At 35.9% G+C, this 20559-nt stretch overlaps 1 protein-coding gene across 4 annotated transcripts in view; it reads right to left on the bottom strand.

Annotated features, from left to right (window-relative positions):
- LOC136036715 (ATP-dependent translocase ABCB1-like) overlaps positions 1 to 20559 on the bottom strand; it is a 207981-nt gene that overhangs the window by 161640 nt on the left and 25782 nt on the right. For all 4 annotated transcript variants that reach the window (XM_065719053.1, XM_065719051.1, XM_065719054.1 and 1 more), the window contains 3 exons: positions 8437 to 8642; positions 4746 to 4872; positions 845 to 945 (listed from right to left, as the gene is read on the bottom strand). In XM_065719053.1, the coding sequence (XP_065575125.1) occupies positions 845 to 945; positions 4746 to 4872; positions 8437 to 8558 (350 nt within the window). In that variant the 5' untranslated portion in view covers positions 8559 to 8642. The remainder of the gene's footprint in view (positions 1 to 844; positions 946 to 4745; positions 4873 to 8436; positions 8643 to 20559) is intronic.

The raw sequence follows: 20559 nt of genomic DNA, 5'->3' as shown, positions 1-20559 counted from the left end.
TTTCTTTCATATGGGGAACCAGTCAAAGACTATAAAAGACAGAGAAGTTCCACAAAAATAAGACTAAGACACAAAAAGAACAATTTGTTTCAACAAATGACGCCAATCTAGCTGCTCAGAGAGTGCAGCTACATATTTGAAAGGAACCATTCCTAAAGTAAAGTAGAACTATAAAGTAGAACTGTGGAGCAGAAGATGAAAAGTAAAAGATGACTTATGAAATAAAACTGAGCACAAAATAACCTCGGTACTATAATCATTCAAGCAATGCGCACGCATCTAGCTTGAATAACCGATTTGGCCCAGTTTTCAGGATTACTCAATCTGAATGACAAAAATTTCGTCAATTACTAGTGAAGGTTATATTAAGGCCTTGAAGCAATCAAGGCCTGCGAGGTATTAATTGAAGTATTAAGGCCTTGGGAGGGGAGCGGGGCTTGAGACACATTTCCTGAAACACTGCAGGATATACTTTACAAGTTTCTTTAGTTCCTCTTATGACTTTCATTTAGATTACTTGTCTTTTTCAGGCTAGAAGAACTTGACACCCCCCCCCCCCTACTAGAGCTATTTGGGTGCATATATCTAGATTGTAAACGCTTTGACATGATTATTAATGGGTATTAAAAGGATCAGAGTTGCCAGCCAATAATTTGTCTACGTAAGGAGGATCCCTTCTATTTTTAAGATGGTTTACATATGTTGATATTATTCTAGGATAAATTGTTATTTTGCTGCTTTGGGGAATTTGATCCCCTTAAGCACCCAAAAATTGTTTCCCAAAAATTAAATCCAGCTTGCCCGCCAAACAAAGAGTCGCTCAGATATTTAAGCTAAGACTTACTCAGTTATTTTGCTAGCAAAGTCGTTTGTACTTGTGACGTCATACCAGCCTACATCTTGTCTAATTATAGACTCAAAAAACAGGGCTCGAATTCGAAAAACCTGAAATTACAGAAAACATAAGATTTTTTTAAGTCTTGGCACTAGAAATAATATAAAAGCAGACACAAAGGGATGAAAAAGGTTTATAAAATTTGGATGTCGAAAACTGGTACTTGTAAACCTTATAACTCCTGCGTTGCTTACGATGAGCTTGCCTTCTCTTTGGCTTTTGACGAGCTCATTTCAAATCTACTCCGAAAAATTTCTACTCCTAAAAATTTAATTCCTTAAACTATTTTAGGAAAGCATAAAGTATATATTTCAGACATAGACATAGACATAGACATTTTTATTTTCATCCAAAACATATAAATTAAACAAACAATTTACCATTAACGGCCACTTATTTTGTTGGAAAAGATAAAATTTTTAATAGAATCTTTCATACGCATATTCTGCACTCAAATACTAATCAACTTCAGAATAAAAGAAATTTGGCAATGAAAAGAATAGAACTTAAATCATTAAAGTGTTTCTCTTTTAGTTTATATTTAATGAAGAAAATCAATATAAATATTTTTTCTTTTAAGAATATATTATTCTGAAATTTTATTTTTACTATTTTATCATTTTTAATATTCTACAATCAATATGATTAAATCACAAGAACGCTTTTACGATCAAGTAGACTCCATAGTAAATCCTTGGGAAACGATTTCAATCTTGAAAATAATGTTTAAGACAAACAGTTTGAAATCAAACTTTGATCGTACAAATTTAGAATGGTACCACTTTGGAAAAATATTTAAATGATTACCATTGATGTGTTTCTTTCTTAGTTTAAATTAAATTTTTTAAAACAAGTTTTTTTTCAACTGAAAGTAAGGAGCAACATTAAAACTATCGTTCTTAAAGAATTGGGACAAAATTAAAACTTTAGCGTAAAAGCGAGGCGTTGAGGAGGGGGCAATCCCCTTCATACACGTAATACTTTCTGATCGTTTTTAAGTTTTAATGTTGCTCCATACTTTCAGTTGAAAAAACTTGTTTTCTTTAATTTAATTTCTGATCGTTTTTAAATAATGCCAGGAAATCCGACCCCATCTCCATGGAGAAATCCCACTCACGACGGAAATATCATCTAGACAATTCAATCCCGGTGAAAAGTTACCCTGGAAAATCACGCTTAACAACTTCATGCGTAAAATTCAGACGGAAAAAAGAAAGCAGAACATTTAAGAAGAATTGTTAAATTCCCCCAGTGGATAATTTACCCTGACATGTTCACCCCCTGGGAACTTCCCTCCCAACAGAAAATTTCCCCACCCAAAAATGTATACATACTTCACAATAACAAATACTATGTGTAAAAAATAGCAAATACTATGTGTAAGAAATGGGCGAATTTTATGACTTAAAGACCTTTCCCCTTGGGCTGTGGGAGGGGATCATGTTATATTCCAAAGGGCATAATTCTTTGGCCTTTGAACTATGATAAAAAAAATGGCTATCAAAATTTGATCAGGCAACTTTGGGAAAAAAGGCGGGAAAGGGCCTGGTTGCCGTCCAATCTTTTAGGTCACTTAAAAAGGGCACTAGGACATTTAATTCTCCTTGAAATGAGCCCTCTTACGATATTCTAAGACAACTGGGTCGATACAATCACCCCTGAGGGATACATACAAATAAAACAAATAAACACGCAGCAGTGATCTTCCTTCTGGCAAAAAATACAAAATTCCGCATTTGCAGCTGGAAGTTCGAACCCAATACAATAGGGTTTTGTGATACGGTGAATCTTATGGTGGGATTTTCATTAAGATTCTAATACTTTTGACGAGGATCCTTTAATAGGTAAGACTAAACTTAATGAAAATCATATATTTAAGATTTGCATAATAGGCCGATTCTTTTGATATATCTATTTACATCAAAACTCCGTTCTTTAGAGTTTCGGTTACTCTTAAGCCGGGACGCTCCTTACTCACAATTCGTTCCCACGAACTGTTTAATTATATTTGACATAGAAAAGAAAAATAAATGTTTCATAATTATCTCGAAATTATTTATCCATTCCTATCAATTTTACCATTTTACAGCCAAATTGACCAAACTTTTAAGTTTCCTCGGGAGACTATTCCAATTTTAAAAGAATGTTATAAAAACCGTTTTAAATCATATAGTATCATCCACTTTCAAATGGGTATCAAACCACGGAATCAAATGGGGGGGGGAACACTTCTGGACTTAGATTATGCTGATGATTTAAGCATATTAGATGAAAGTGTGAGCAAAATGAATGAATTTTTAGAGGTTTTGCGAGTTCAGGGTGCTAAAATAGGCTTGAAAATTAATGTTAAGAAGACTAAGTCACTAGGGCTAGGAATAAGTGAAGATGATCAGGTGACATTAGGTAACGAAAAGATTGGTCAGGTTGGGAGCTTCAGTTACCTTGGTAGTATTATTAGTAAAGATGGTGGGAGCAGTGAAGATGTTAAAAGTAGAATAGCTAAGGCTCAGGGTGTTTTTTCACAGTTAAAAAAAGTTTGGAAGAATAGAAAGATAAATCTGCAAACCAAGATTAGAATATTGGAAGCTACAGTGATGGCAGTGGTCAAATATGGCTCTGAAGCATGGGCGTTCCGAAAAGTAGATGAAAATTTACTAGATGTTTCCTAGAGAAATTGCCTACGGATTATTCTGGGACCCGGCTGACTGACCGTATTTCAAACAGTAGGTTGTACGAAAAATGTGGTTCAATCCCGCTTTCTAGGGCTATAATGAAAGAAGGGTTGAGATGGCTAGGCCACGTTCTACGGATGAAGGATGACAGATTACCGAAAATTGTCCTTTTTGGCCAACCGTCTGGGGCTACACGGAAAGCAGGTCGTCCTTGTCTGGGTTGGGAAGATGTCATAAATAAAGACTTGAATGAAATGGGAACTTCCTGGGAGGGTTTAAAGAGGGAGGCTTTAAATAGATTAGGTTGGAGGAGGAGCGTGCGTAGCTGTGTTGGCCTCAGGCGGCTTGGTGCTGCAGTGAGTTATTAGTAGTAGTAGTAGTAGTATCATCCACTTTGGGATACGAATGCTTCAGAAAAGTCAATCAAATATGACATCATACCCTGGCAAAACAACCTTTCAAAATCTTGCACAATGTACGTGTCTTACATTTTGAATATAAAGAGGCAATTTTTTTACAAGTTTCATTTTACTTTAGTATTGTTTTGTTATTTAAAAACAGCACTAGATGAAGCAATTCTTTTTCAAATGAGCCCTACATCTCTCTATTATGTTTTAACGCTTCACAAGCCGAAAAAAAAACGAACGCAAAAAAAAAGAAAAAGGAGAGACATTATTGCTTCCCTTGAGAAAAAGTTACTTTCCCTGTTACAAAAATAGGTGGTAAACTAAAAAAGAATAGTTAATTTCCCTGTTGCAAAAAAAGGCAATTCTCTACGATGAGGTTTTCGGCTACGGTGATTCCAAAGGTGCTGTTTTTGTTTTGGTATTAAACTATTTTTTCTGGGATTTCAAGCATTTTTTTTTAGATTTCCATATGTTTGGTTTCACAGCGAATAATTATCATTAAGACTAATGAGCTTAAATCCTGAATCACCTTAAAATAGCAACTTTTCCGCACTCGACTTTTGAATTTTTGTTACTACAGGCATGATTTAGTGAATGAAAATTTTGTTGATAAATGAATTTCTTTTAAAGAAATTCATCTTTTGTTAAAATGTGGCCAAAATTTTTTTTGTAGACAGAGGGGGGGTGTTTATCAAGATTTTGTACCGAGTGCAAGAGAGGCCAGAACCACTACTGGGCACAACCTTATCTTAAAAATCAAATTAAACTTACTTGATTTTCCGCAGATGCATTCAGTAAACTAACAAACAAGTAGCCCAACAGAGTTACGATAGCTCCTAAGATTGAAACCGCAATTGCAAACCTTTCGACAATGACCATGAGGTCCTCTGGTTCATCCCTAAATAAAGAGTAAAATTAAAGCCAGAGGCAAAGTTCTAGCGTTGGCTGTTGTAAAGCCATCGGCATTACTTTATTATTTATACATGTTTCTTTTTTATTTCACAAAGCCTCTTTTTATGGAAGGATTGGTTGTAAAAGACATGACATTGAAAATCCAATGGGCCTTTCTAAGAGTTGAAAATGAATGGAGAGAAGCCACCACCCCTTCCTTGCATTTTTTGATAACTACCTCTGTAGCCTACTTTGAGATCAATAGCCTCTTCGTTAAAAATATATGTACAAATTGAAAACACTCAACAAAAATGTACCTCCGGTGGCGAGACGTTGACCCATATATGGACCATATAAGAGTACAATGCTCCCATGTCCATGGGGAAAAGACCTTGGTCTATAGCCACCACAGTATCAAGAAGGCCCACTCTAATGCTATGTGCCTTCAGTTTATGAAAAGGAGGATCTGCAATATATCAATATGTAACGTTATGTGTGACTCTTTTTCTTAACTCTACATTTTAAAACAGTAAAAAACTTTAGCGTAAAGAGCGGGGCGTGGAGGAGAAAAAGCCCTTTTCAAATACGGAGTAATTTCTGTTCGTTTTAAGTTTTAATGTCGCTCCTTACCTTCATTTAAAAAAACTTGTTTTTTTTAATTTCTGGACGTTTTTGAATTAATGCATGGTTTGATCTTGGCTCTTCGCACATAATGGCTTTTTCATAATTTTAATCGGAAGATTTTCAGAAAAAAGAGCGAGGGAGGAGGCCTAGTTGCCATCCAATTTTTTGATTACTTGAAAAGGCAACTATAACTTATAATTTTTTACGAACGTTTTCATAAGTAAAAAATATACATAACTTACGAATTAAATTACGTAGCGAATTTCTATATTCGTATGTTTTTATTGCGTGTATGACGGGGCTCACCCCTCGTCGATACCTCGCTCTTTACATTAAAGCTTAAATTTTGTCCCAATTCCTTAAGAATGACCCCTGAATCACAAAGGCCATAGAATAAATAGTTGGAATTACTAAAAATACTTTAACGTAAAGAGCGAGGTATTATGAGGAGGTAAACCCCTCATATGCGTAATAATTTCTGTTCGTTTTAAGTTTTAAGGCTGCTTCTCACTTTCAGTAGAAAAACATTTCATATTTATTTTTACACTGTTTTAAATAATGCTAGAAAATCCTGCGCCCCCTCCATTGAAAGTCTCTTCCGCCATGAGAAGTTCCTCCATGGAAAGATCCTCCCCGGTAACCCTCCCCCCCCCCTCAAATATCAGCCCCAAACCAAAAAAAAATCCCCTGAAAACGTCTGTACACTTCCCAGTAACCATTACTATATGTAAACACAGGTCAAAGTTTGTAACTTGCAGCCCCTCCCACGGGGACTGCGGGGGAGTAAGTCGTCACCAAAGACATAGTTATTGGGTTTTTCAACTATAGTGAATAAAATGGCTATCTCAAAATTTTGATCCGGTGACTTCGGGGAAAAAATGAGCGTGTGAGGGGGCCTAGGTACCCTCCAATTTTTTGGTTACTTAAAAAGAGCACTAGAACTTTTAATTTCCGTTAGAATGAGCCCTTTCATGACATTCTAGGACCACTGAGTCGATACGATCACCCCTGGAAAAAAAAAACAAAAAAAAACAAATAAGCACACACCCGTGATTTGTCTTCTGGCAAAAAATGCGAAATTCCACATTTTTGTAGATAGGGGTTTGAAACTTCTACAATAAGATTCTCTGATACGCTGAATCTGATAGTATGATTTTCGTTAAGATCGTGTGACTTTTAAAGGGTGTTTCCCCCTATTTTCTAAAATGAGGCAAATTTTCTCAGGCTCGTAACTTTTGATGGGTAAGACTAATCTTGATGAAACTTATACATTTAAAATCAGCTTAAAAATGCCATTCTTTTGACGTAACTATTGGCATCAAAATTCCATTTTTTAGAGCTTTGGTTACTATTGAGCCTACAGATTCGTTACCGCGAACTGCTTGAAATGCCAGAGCTTTCTCAATTCTTGCTTCTGGAGTTGACTACTGATGACCTGTGATTAAATTCAAGTTGCATTAAGCCATGGCTAATTAGAGATAAAGCCAAGAAAGATAGTCTGAGCGAGAGGCAAAGCTGGCGTAAGGCTTTTTCAGGTTTGTATAAAAATGAATAGCATTTCAACTTGGTGATACTTCATGCATTCATAGGGCAGAACTAAGGTAGATAGTCCTAGAACTAAGGGATGATCAAGATTTTTTGGTTGACTCATGACGGACAATGTCGACTGGACATGTATGCAAAACGGGAGACTAAATTTGCTTCAACTCAATGACCTAAGCTTAACAGGCTTTCTTAATTAGAGTCTCAGGCAGACTACTGTGTTTTAGTGGAGTATTTTTGGTTTTAATTTTGCTCAAGTCTTAGAGAAATTACAGACCGGGACACCGGGACACAAATGACGACCGGTACACCTGGACACAGGGAATATAAATGACGACCGGTAGACAGGAACACAACTACAACGGGGACGCCGGGGGGCACAGGGGGGATATATAAATGACGACGGGGACACAGGAAATATTCAATTAGCAATCACCATCAACAAAGCTCAAGGGCAATTATTATAAAAATGCGGTATAGATCTGACTACGAATTGTTTTTCCCTTGGACAATTATATGTTGCATGTTCAAGAGTCGGTAAACCTGACAATCTATTTATACGTACAGACAATGGGACAGCGAAGAATGTTGTATATTCGCAAGTCTTACGTTGTTAAAAATATATACAACTAAAATGGCACGTAAGGACTTACGCGCACGAGGGGGGGGGGGGCTTGGGGGGCGCAAAGCGCCCCCCACCAACTAGGTGTTGGTGCGGCACGAAGCGCCACACCAACAGCTAGTCTTTAATATGAAGTATATCTCGGTTTTATTGATGTCTCACTACACAGCTAAGCAGGGAAAAATTACAAAAGTACAATTTAGTGGATTTTACGCTTCAAAACCCCAATTTTTTTTGTTATCAACGGTTGATAATCACTACTTTTAGCCACTTTTATTCAAAAAGAACAGCAAAATATAAGAATCAAATCTGGCAATGTTTCACTCACTTCCGGTCACTTGATAGGGCTAAAATTTGGCATAAACAATTATTTCCAATGATAATATATGATAATATACCTTTCATCCATCTAAACCTCCCCCTCACTCCATGCAGCTGCATTTAGGTTGAGGCTAATGCATACAGAGAAAAAAGCTTTACAAATCTGATATTGCTCTTGTCTTCTCGGAGGTTGTGAAAAAATTAATTGTCAGTTTTTAGTTGATTACACCTAAAGCGTTATATTTATTTTAATCTCAGATAATAATCCCTGTTTTTAAGCAAGCACATAAAAAGTTCAGAATTGGCCAAGAAGCTTGAAAAAAAGGGGCAAACTTTTGTGCCGGAGAGGTTCAATATTATATTCCATGTAACATGAGTTATGCTCTTTACATTGCTTCATTGGAACTAATCTGTATCATACATAGTGTAAATATAATATGAAATGCAAAGCTAAAAACTTACAAGTTTTCATCAAAAGCAACAGTTGAGTTCTGAGGGGCACATATTGATGCATTTGCTGCAGATGATCCATTTTGACCATTGTTCACGAAACCTTGGGTAATATTACCAAAAAATATTACCATACCAATGAAACAAAGCTCAGTTCCAACACTACAAAGCAGTCCAATGGCTATTAAAATCACATCCCACGAATTAGCATAGCGAAACTGAAAAAAAAAAGATAACTGAAACTGATATAGAGAATTTTAAGTCTACTAAAATAAAATCCCAGGCAGGCACTGCATCGTCGAGGACCTTTAAAGATCTCCCCTAGCGGCGCTTCACGTCGCTATTGGTAGCCCTATATAAGTCATTCTTAACCTCCAAGATTTGCCGCGGCTTCGGCTTTTAGATTCTCAGCTTTTCATAATCTGAAAGCCCATGTTCCCATGGTTACCACCTCTAGGGATTCATCACTATTTCTAGTGATTTTTCTTCCGCTAGTGATTTATGGCGATTTTTGTTCTAAAAACAGTGATTTTTCCTAAATATAGGGATTTTTCACTATATAGAGCGTAGATCCATGATTAAATCGAATAAATAACACGGGAAGCTGATTAATAAATAAAAAAGAAATAGTGGTTCATTAGAGTTCCTAATATGGTTCAAATTTGCCTTTATGCAAATATACCACCTTTGAAACTTCCAATTTCCCGCCATAAGTCCATATCAGGTATAGGTCCCAGAGCTTTATCATCAATATGATAGACGAACCTAGTTAATCACAAACTTGTAAAAATGATCTATAGCTCCTATTTCACTAAATTTTTTCAGATCAAATTTTTGTCTTCATATTCATGGTTTTTTACTCCCTATTATCTAACAGTTCTGAATAAGATTTACTTTTGTCAAAAACCTTTGAAATTGGAGTGGATAGTGGATATGAATACACCCTCTACTTCTGGAACAGAACAGGAATGGAGTCATTTAAAAATAAAATGGTAGGTATACATTAAATATAATTTTCTGAATGAAAACAGAAAAAGAAAATAGGACTTGGTGTTTTTTATAATAAGATTTGTAATATAACTTGATAGGTTAAATCGATTGTAGTTTGATGACTGAAGTCGGTTGGGAGTAAGGGGGAGTTTATCTACTCTGGGAGTTTGTTTAATGGCTTAAATTTTTACTTCTAATATCTAATCAAAACTCCAATAATTCTTCAGATTTTCTTATTTGTACTGAAACACCTAATAAGCGCAAATAACATCCTAATTGTTTAGCTTAAAACACGACAACATTTCAAACTTTGCAACTATCTTTGTTTAATGGTTTAAATTTTCACTTCTAATATCGAATCGAAACTCCAATAATTCTTCAAATTTTCTTATTTGTACTGAAACACTTAATAAGCGTAGATAACGTCCTAATTATTTAGCTTAAACCACGACAACATTTTAAACTTTACTAGAACCTAATTTTATTGTATATGACTGTAGTTCTTTCCCTATGATACTTTAAACGAATGATATATAATGAAAACTATGATGTTGTACAGTAACGCAGATCCAGACGAAGAGTCCAGGCTCTCTTATAGCTTAAGTATTAGAATGGACAATTATCACCAATAAACAAAAATGTATTAGGAGAAAAAGATTTTCTTCAGATCTTTTTTATTAAAGAAGCAATAAGACCGATGTTTATCGAAACTTTTGAAGGGTTGGTATCGATTGAACGTCAAATTTTTCCCATGAAAATATAGAAAGGTCATTTTCAAAATTGTCACTGCTGTACCAGTAATTATGCCAGCTCAACTAGAGTAAAAAGAAAATAGTTTATATATTTTTTGGAAAAAATTGGGGTTTTGAATCGACAAGGGAAAAAAGGTAAATATTTCGATTAGTTCACCGATAATCAATTTTATTGATGGGGTATAAGCCAATGGTACCAATTGGAGAAAATATATGGAGGAAGCAAGGATTTTGTTCTATTTTACTGGGAAAAAAAACATCAATCTAAGGGTATTTTCTAGGGGGTAATTTTACCCACTTCCTATAGGTGCGTCTTTACAGATAATGGTAAAGGAACAAAACGATTATTAATTGCATTGGCAAAGAATATTATAATTCTAGTGATTTCTAGACAATAATCTAGTGATTTATGTGCGGATTAAGTATTTTTTTAAGAATCTAGAATTTTTTCACCGGGGGGCAACCCTGCAGATTTCACAGCATTAGGAAGGATAAAACTCATGAAGATGACCTACCGATAGATCATTTGGCCCAAATGTCACTAATAGTATAATTCAGTAATGAGATCAGTCGTTGAGAATCCTGCGACGGTATAATTTAGTTTTAAAGGCTAAAAAATTCAATTTAGTTTTGAAATTGAAAGTTAAAGAGCAAAAAAAGTATTCAAACCTAAATACTTCTTTACAGGAAAGGTCGGTGACTGTCTAAGGACTAATTGAAGCTTGTTACGTTAGAAGAAAAATGAGATCAAAGTCAGATTAAACCTTCTGAGATACCGAAATCAGAGGCAACGCTAGAGCGTTGCCTATAGTAAAGGCCATAAGGCTCCAATATTCTATTAATATTTTTTCCCACAGGCACTTCATATGGAAGAAATGATCGTATAACTTCGAACAGGGCTCATTCGATTGGAAATTTGGAGTTCTACTGCCCTTTTTAAGAGTCATCGAAGGGCAACTAGCCCCCCTCCCGTACGCTTTCCCACAAAATTCATCTGATAAAAATTTAGAAATTTTGTTTGCCATTTTGTTAAAAATAGTTCAAAGGTCAGATACTAAAAATTCTGAAGTCAACACAACCCCCATAGCCCGGGGACAGGCGTTGAAAGTTATGCCCTGAGGGCATATATGGTTCTTATGGAAGGGTACTCCTATAAACTTTAGAGGGGGCTCATTTGATGGGACAAAAGTTCAGCTTCAGTTTTTTTTATTGAAAAGTGATGGAAGGGCAACTTGCCCCCAACGCCTATTTCCCTAAACGGATCCGATAAAAAGCTTGAGATTGTCATTTTGTCAAAAATAATTTAAATATAAGATAACAAAAACTCCAGGATTGATGCAGCCCCCCAAAGCCCGGGTGCAGGTGCTGTAACTTATGCCCCAGGGGCATATAAGATTTCTATTGAAGTGGTCGTCGTATAAACTTCAGAGGGGGCTCAAATGAATTGAAATTGAAAGCTCTTGCTTCTTTCTTAAGAGTTAAAATTAAACCCCCGAAAGACCTGGGGCAGGCGTTGTAAGTTATATCTTGGGGGCATATATGGATCTTGTGGAAGGGATACTCATATAAACTTCAGATGGGGCTCATTTGATTGGAAATTGAAAGTTGAAGTTCAGTCTTTATAGGTAAAAAAAGATCAGAGAGCAATTTACCCTTACGCCATTTTCCCCATAAATACATCCGATAAAAATTTTAGATAGCCATTTCATTAAAAATGGTAAAATCTCAGATAACAAAAACTCCAGGGTTAACACTACGTATAATTTATTTGACTATAAACTAAAATTTTTAGTTCGCTTTGTAAGAGTCAAAAGAAATCGAAGGGCAACTAGGCCCACCACCTCGCTTTTTCCCCAAGCGCATCCGATAAAATATTGAGATGGTATTATGTAAAAATAGTTCAAATATCAGATCACAAAAACTCCGGGGTTGACATAACCATCCAGAGCCCGGGGCAGGTGTTGTTGTATGTTATGCCCCAGGGGCATACAAGGTTCTAATGGAAGGGATGGTCGTATAAACTTCAGAGGTTGCTATTTTGATTGGAAATTGAAAGTTCTAGCTTCTTTCTTAAGAGTCAAAATTGATCGGAGGGCCTCTATCCCCAGCCACCCATTCTATTTTCCCAAATACATCGAATCAAAATTCTTAGAGAGTAGTTTCATTATAAATAGTCCAACGACTAAAAAAAAAATGGCGTCAACATAACCTTCCAGAACCCGAGGGAAGGATTGTAGTTTATGCCCTGGGGCATATAAGGTTTTTATGTAAGAGATGGTCGTATAAGCTTCGGATGGGACTCAAATGATTAGAAACTGAAAATTCTAATTCCCTTTTTAAGAATCAAAAGGGATCAGATGGTAACTCCCCCTCCTCCCTTACGCCCTTTTTTCCCGAATGCATATGATAAAAATTTTGAGAGTACCATATTGTTCAAAATAGACCAAAGATCATACAGCAAAACTTCGGGGTTTACACAGCCCCCAGAACCCAGGAGTGAGCGTTGTAAATTATGGTTCGCGGGCAAATAATGTTTTTATGGAAGAGATGATTGCATAAAATTCTAATGGGGCTCATTCGATCTGAAACTGGAAGTTCTAATTATCTTTTTAAGAGTCAAAAGGGACTGGATAGCAACCCCCCCCCCCCCTTTTCTGACCTCTTTTCCCGAAATAAATCCGATCGAATAATTTAGATAGCCATTTTGTTAAAATAAGTTCAAAATCAGATAACAAAAAACCTAGGGTCGGCACAACCCACAAAAGCCCGAAGGCAAGTATTATAGATTATGCCCTGGGAGCATTAAGGATTTTGTGCAAGTGTTCTTAAAATAGTTCAAACATCAGTTAAACCCGACCCCCACCTCCACTCCAAAAAAATCTAGTAATGACATTTTATTCTGAAACTTGTAGAAACTAAACCCTGTTCCTCAATAGCCCAATTCTCCCCCTCCCTGAAAAAACTTATCAATCATAAATCGTGGGAGCTGACTTCTGGTCCTCCCTTCATAGCTCAACCCCCCCCCCCCCCAAAAAAAAAAAACAACAACTTGTTAACGATATTTTCTTAACAAATATGGGAGCTGGCATCCTGGCCCTCTCGCCATGGCTCACCTTCCCCTACCCCTGCAAAAAAAATTAGTAACGATTCTTTATTGAAAAATCGTGTAAGCTGACCCTGGGTCGTCCCTCCATGGTCCAACCCCCCACTCGGAAAAAGAACTATATATGATATTTTATCGCAAAGATCTTGGGAGCTTACCCTGCCCTTCCCTCCATGGCCTGACACCACCCCACACAAAAAAAAACTTATTGACGATATTTTATTCCAAAAGTTACGGGATCTCAATCCTGGCCCTCCATGGCCCGATCCCTCCAAACAATTATTAACGATATATTATTCCAAAACTTATCTGAGCTAACCCCTGTCCCTCCATGACCCAATCCCTCTCATCTCAAACAAACTAATCAATGATAAATCATGGGTGCTAACCCCCCGGTCCTCTATTCGTGGCCTGCCCCCCACATCCTCTCTAAAAAACTTTTTAACGACATTCTATTTCAAAAATCATGGGAATTCAGTTCAATTTTATTGGATCTTTTCAGAAAATTTTCAGGACAAATAAAATTTTCACATCAAATAAGTTTGGCTACTGCCCGTTTCCTTAGTGGTAAAAGTAGAAAGTCTACTGTGTATTTGGCACTTTACTAAAACTAATTATATTATAAATATTCGAAAATCAAATGACAACTGCAGTGAAATTAAATCTTGAGCTAACGAGCTTTCAGCAATTAATATCATTATAGACGAAATATTCAGTTTAATTTTATAATTTTCTTGCCAAGACTGTTTCCAGGCACATAAAGTTTTAATTTAGAATTTATTCCGGAACAAAAATTATTTTGAAATAGATGATTTTGAAAAATCTGAAACTTTGGTAATTATAAACGAACAGAAATTAATTAAAGAAAACTTTCCGAGCAAGAATTTTTTTCAAAGAAAAGTAAAGACCATATTAAACGTAAGATCAGAAGAAACAGGAACCCACAATAAATCAAACGCAGAACGACCAGATATCAGTACTATAGAATAAATGAAACCCAAAACGAACAGAACTTGAATAAACAATTATAGCAAAAGAAAACAAGTGTACTAATATAAATGAATAAATAAATCTTCAAACCAATGAATATTAAACTGAATATGCAAATCAAGCTTGACATGAATAAATATCACTAAAAACAAGAGTATAGGTATTGCCTCCATTTTTCATTGTAAAAGCATAAAAATTACTGAGTCATAAGAGCTTTACTGAAAACGAATTATACTACAAATATTTTCTTTTGTACTTATTACAAAATTGAAAATAAACATAAAAATTGCAGTAAAATAAATTTTTGAACTGGTGAGCTTTCAGTATTTAATATCATTATATATCAAATATTCAGTTAAATTTTATTAGTTCTTTCCAAGGTTGCTCGGGACAAATATAGCTTTACTACAAACATAAATTTGGATAATGACCCCTTCCCTAACTGTAAAAGTCTAAAGTCAAAAAGTCAAAAACGTCATTGGCGTTTCACTGAAAATGATTTGTACCATAAATATTTTCTTTTCCATTTATTATAGCATTGAAAATGAAAATCAAAATTACAGTGAAATAAAATCGTGAACTGATGATCTTTGAACAATTAATATCAGTAAATATCAAATATTCGGCTTGATTTCATTTGTACTTTACAAGACTATTCAAGACACAAAATTTTCAGTAAAGCGCCGATGTTGCAGTAGGTTTTGGACTTCTACAGTGAAAGAAGGAGGCAAAACCCTAACTCTACTTTGTAGTGATTTTCGTTCTTTTAAAGCTTGATTTGCATATTCTATTTAAATCTCACTTGTTTTAAGATTTAATTCTTATTTATATTAGTGCCTACTGTATATTTGTTTGCTATGATTGTGTATTTAATTTATGTTCGTTTTCGACTTCATTTATGCTTCAATAACAAAATATTTGTGTTCGTCTTAAGCTTGATTTGCATATTCAAATTAAGCTTTACTCGTTTTAAGATTTAATCATTCATTTATATTAGTACCTGTTGCATGTTTTTTGCTATGATTGTTTATTTAATTTCTATTCGTTTTCGGTTTCATTTATTCTTTGGTAGTGGACTCTGGTCGTTATGAGTTTGATTTAATGTAGGTGGCTAGTTCTTTTGATCATAAGTTTAATATGGCCTTTACTTTTCTTTCAAAAACTTCGTTTTCGAAAAGTTTTTATTTACTAATAAAAAAAATGACGAATTTTCTTGTTACTATATTATTCTAAATTGTTGAATCAAATAGCGGGACTATAACCCGTTGAGCTACCGGTCAAAGGGTTTTACCTTGGATGCCCTACAAAAAAACATTCTTTAAAACTTTCTGAAAATCATTTCAGTAGAGTTCAGCCGAGTAATCACAGTCACATGTAGCAGTCAAGTTGCATTAGTCCATGTAGTTGCAAGTAGTAACTGTAGCAGTCCTAACTTTTCGCAGTTGCAATTGGTCACAGTCGTAAATATCGGCAATCTAAAGTGGTCATAGTCAAATGTATTCAAGTCTTCAAGCAGTCAATGTCATAAGTTGTCCAAGCTGCAAGTTGTTCTAATACACAGTAGTCACAGTTGCAATCACAAGGAGCCTTAGTTGCAGCAACAATCACAAGTAATTGCAGTTACGAACATTCGCTGTCACAAGTAGGTAAAATTGCAAGTGGTGAAAGCCTCACGTAGTCGCAGACGCAGATGTAAGTAGTCACAGTCGCAATCACAAGTAACTGGTGTCTAAAGAACATGAAATTCCAGTCACAGTTAAATGTAATAATATAAGCTGTCGCAAGAGGCCGTAGTTAAAAGTAGCCATAGTTCTACATGCAATTAATTGCAGTCTGAGCCGCAGGCAGTAACACCTGCAAGCAATCGTTAGGAGTAATAGTCACAGGAATAATAGTCAAATTTGTATAGTTAAATAGTCAAAGTCATAGTAGTCGCAAGCGGTGAGGACAATGGCAGTTACAGCAGTAGTAGCAATAGCATTCCTGGAAGTTTTAAGTATACCCAGAGGCAAAGGTGTTAAATCTTCTAATTATTTAAAACATTAGTTCTTTGGAAAGTTTCGCCAGTGTTAACAGGAGATCTCTATTACATTCGAGATATACTGCTCGATATACCCATATGACGACATAGCGTTTTTTTGCTTTTGTTCGATATCCCCCCCACCCAACATTTCCCGAAAGTAGTGGCAAGTAAAAGTAGTCACAGTCACAATTTGTTGTATTTGAAGACTCAACTTATCTTAGTCTTAAGCTGTTACATTCGTAATTGCAACTAGGCCTATTTTCAGCCATAGTAGCAGATGTGTTAAAAAAAGTAGTCGCAGCAACAGTTGCAAGTAGTCATAGTTGTACGCATTAAAAGTTGAAGTTACATTAATAGCAGTAGTAGCTGTGTTAATTTCGATTTAATACCTTTACCCATTCCTAAGAAATCGCAGATAGGCTGTTTGATAACCTGGATGTTCATAGTGTCTATTGATTTAGTCCAACATATCCCTCAATATTCCTTTAAATTTTTCTTGGTAGTTGCAAGTATTCACAGTTGAGGTTACAATAACAGTGGTAGTGGCTCTGAAAATTTCCAGTTAATACCCTTACCCATTCCTAAGATATTACAGATACGCCTTTTGATAACGTGGATGCACATAATGTCTTTTGATTTAGTTCAACATACCCATCAATAGTCACTGAAATTTTTCTTCAATGCCCTTAGTCTTTTTGGACATGCCCAAAACCAGATATTCTCTTCTTTCACAATAGTAAAACCAGCATGTAAAAAATAGGCAAAATGCATAATTTACATTCCTGGCCCGGGGGGGCTGTTGGGGGAATTGTATCTGAGAGACAAAATTTTTCAAAGTCTTGAATACTTTGAAAAGAATGACTTCAAAATTTCTACCATTTTCTGGGGGGAGGGATATCTTAAAAGGGTGAAGAGGGCTGATTGTCTTCTGATTACTCTACAAAATCTCCCCTCGACATGTCCTGAAAATTTCAACTTAATTTCCTCAGCTGTTCTTAATATACTGTAGAAACGCCTTTTTGATAATAATAGATGTATTTAAAACAGTCATTTTCATTTTCATATTTCATTTCAGAATCAAACAGTCCCCCTTTTCCTATTATTAAATCCTGCGCGGGAACAATGTGCAAATTGTACAATTTTTTTTCCTACGACTGTATGTGGTTGTGGTATCCCTGGAGGCAAAGATACTAGACCTTTTGACTATTTGGAATAAAATGGCTTTTGAATATCTCATCACTCTTGAGAAAAGCTTGCAACAGAAAAGAGCAATTGGAGGGGTTGGTCGGATCACTCTTCAATGTACCCTGAAACCTCCAACTTAATATCCACAGCCGCTTCTCTTATATTACTGATTCTCATTTTTGTCAGCCAGCGTGCACCCAGAGTCTTTTATTTTTTCGAAATCTCTCTCAAAGTTTACCCGAAGTTGTACCTTAATACTTTAAGCCCTTTTAGAGACCCAGGATCAAACATGTCCCTTTTTCTCATTTAAAACTGATCTGTAAACGACGGGCAACTTGCTTAACTACCAGCCCTTACCACGAGAGCTCTGTGGGGGGGGGGGCTATGTTAACCCCAGAGTTAAAGTCATTCGACCTCGGAACTATTTTAAACACAACAGAAATCTCAAAATTTTGATCGAATGTATTCGAGGGAAAAAAGGACGCATGAGGAGGCTAGTTACCTTCCAATCACTTCTGATTGTTAAAAAGGGTCATGCAAAGTTTATACGACTACAATTCCATGTAAAGTGGTTCTGCAAAAATAAACTACAAGGCATTGAGGCCATGTCTCTCTTTGCTATAAACAACGCTAGGGCGTTGCCTCTGAAACAAAGACTGCCTGGACATAGATGCCTTGCCAAAAATCTTTCTAGGCACAAATGTCTAGCTGGACATGTATTTGAATGCTGCTTTATCCTATTTTTGCTCATTCTATTATGTCCTAGGAGGGTTTGATGTGCCACAATCTGTTTTTACATGTAATCAATTACCACTGTTTATGATGTATACAAAAAACACATCCTGGCTAAAAAAAAACATCATTGGATACATTGGCAAAATAGACAATAGGGTAGTTGGAAATGACAAATTTGAATAGAAATTCAAGGCTGTTAATAACTTGGGAAAAAGTACTAAAGTCTGATTGCGTTTAGGAAATCAGCATAGAAATTGGAGAAGAAAAGTGGGCTATATCCTTGAAATACTAGATACATATCTAATATTTTGTTGTTAACCCGCAGTGAATGTTGGTTGGCAACGCTGTTTACTTATCTTAAACGTGTAATCCGAAAATCTTCAAAAATCAGAGGTAATAAGTATCAATCTGCTTACCTGCTTTGCTGATTAGTGACCCTATAGACTGGTTTATTACCCTAACTCCCATTTTTAAGGTCAATCTTGCTGTTTAAGGACTTTTCGGTTTAACCTTGTTTGACTTAGCCCACGTGCGCGCTTGGTTTCAAACTTGGCGCGCGCACTGTTGTTACTATATAGAACGGTACAGTCATGGAGAAAAATAAAGGACCGTCTAACTCAGTTGCCGAAAAAAGACATAGATATTTGTCCAAAAAAGGTGTTAATGAGTGCAAAGGTTGTGACTCCAAATTGCAAGATGACGATTTTGCACTGCTTGGCGACTGGTGCGAATCCTGGGTATGCATCGTATGCTTGGAAATGACAGAGCCAGAATACAACTTATTCACAAAAATGACTTGCAGGCTCAGGTCACTTTGGTTCTGTCCTGTATGTAAACAACAGAAAAACTCAATCAACCAAGGACTGACATCTGCAGAAATGAAAGATATTTTGAGGAGTGAAATGCAAACGTCATTTAAGGCAATGGAGGATAAGTTTTGCGCCTTATTAGAGCCTATCCAACGGAAAGTAGCTGAAATCGAGAAAGACCTGAAAAATAAGTGCACACTTTCTGACGTCCAGCATTTCACCGAGAACCTAATTGGAGTGAATTGTCAGAGCTTGGAAAAAAGCCTAACTGAAAAGTTTGTGAAAAGGACAGGGAAATCAGTGTCAGTAGCTCAAACTTAAGTTCAGTTTATGTGTTATATCTTGTGGAAAAATAGAAAAACCTGATCGTGTTTGGTTTAGCTGAAAACTCTACTTTGCCATCTCATAGACAACAAAATGAGACCGATTGCAAATTTTTCAACGAAAAGCTACTTTTAATAGGCCCTGCGAAATGTAGTTACTCAGTTATACTTGGTAAACATACGCCTGGTAGGATCAGGCCTATTAAGTTGATGTTCAAGACACCGGTAGAACGAGATACAACTTGTTTCTTTCTGATGTCCGAGACTGCAAGTATCAAACTACATACCAATCGTTCAAAGTCTCTCATGACCTTACCATTGAACTGATGGAAAAAGAGAAGTACTATGCCCTGAAACAAGAGCTGAAATCGAAGTTGGACGCTTGTGAAACTAACTGGAAGATAAAACGTAGCAAAAACGGACTAACCCTTGTGAATAATAACTCTTTTCGTGAAACCCCAAGCAGCTACAAGAGCATGCAAGAGTGACTCCCTAAAAAGTTGAAGTGTCCGAGTGATAAATTTTTGATAACTTATAAAAATGCAGACTGCCTGTCATCTAAATGGGAAAAGTTTAGCGAGCTAATAAAGCAACGTAAACCACATTTAGTTGTTGTTACTGAAGTTTTATTAAAACATTTCAGTGAACCTTCTATTTATTTTCAGCAGCTACCACGGTATAACTTAATATCTAATAATTCATATAAAAGAGGCATTTGTATTAATATTCATGGTTCTATTAAGTTTTCTGTAGTTGTTGATTCGTTAGTAGACTCAGAGTCGGAGTGTCTTTTGGTTGATCTTAAATTGCCCTATCATAGTACTTACATGTGTATTGCAGCCTTTTATCGTAGTTCTACTGTGAGTTTATCGAGTCCAATTAATAATGCCAATATTCTATCGTTTATTTTTCGTCTTCTTTGTCTTAGTTCAAAGTTCCTTACTCTAGGTGACTTCAATTTACTTTTGATAGGTTGGAGTGCACAAAGTACGAGTCAGTCCACTTCATCGTATGAGCAGCAATTTTTAGATAGATTGGATGATGTGTCCTTATACCAGCATATTGACAGGCCAACTTGAGTCAGGAAAGATGCTATTCCATCAATTTTAGGTCTGGTTATTACCAAGTCAATCGATGATATTTTGAGTATAAATTTCCGTCTGCCTTTAGGTAAAAGTGATCACGTTGTGCTTGATATCTACATGAACATTGATGCTCTACAGAG

Source organism: Artemia franciscana, chromosome 15 (assembly GCF_032884065.1).
Source record: "Artemia franciscana chromosome 15, ASM3288406v1, whole genome shotgun sequence".
Classification (NCBI taxonomy): domain Eukaryota; kingdom Metazoa; phylum Arthropoda; class Branchiopoda; order Anostraca; family Artemiidae; genus Artemia; species Artemia franciscana.
This window is presented reverse-complemented; position numbering and strand designations above follow the sequence as displayed.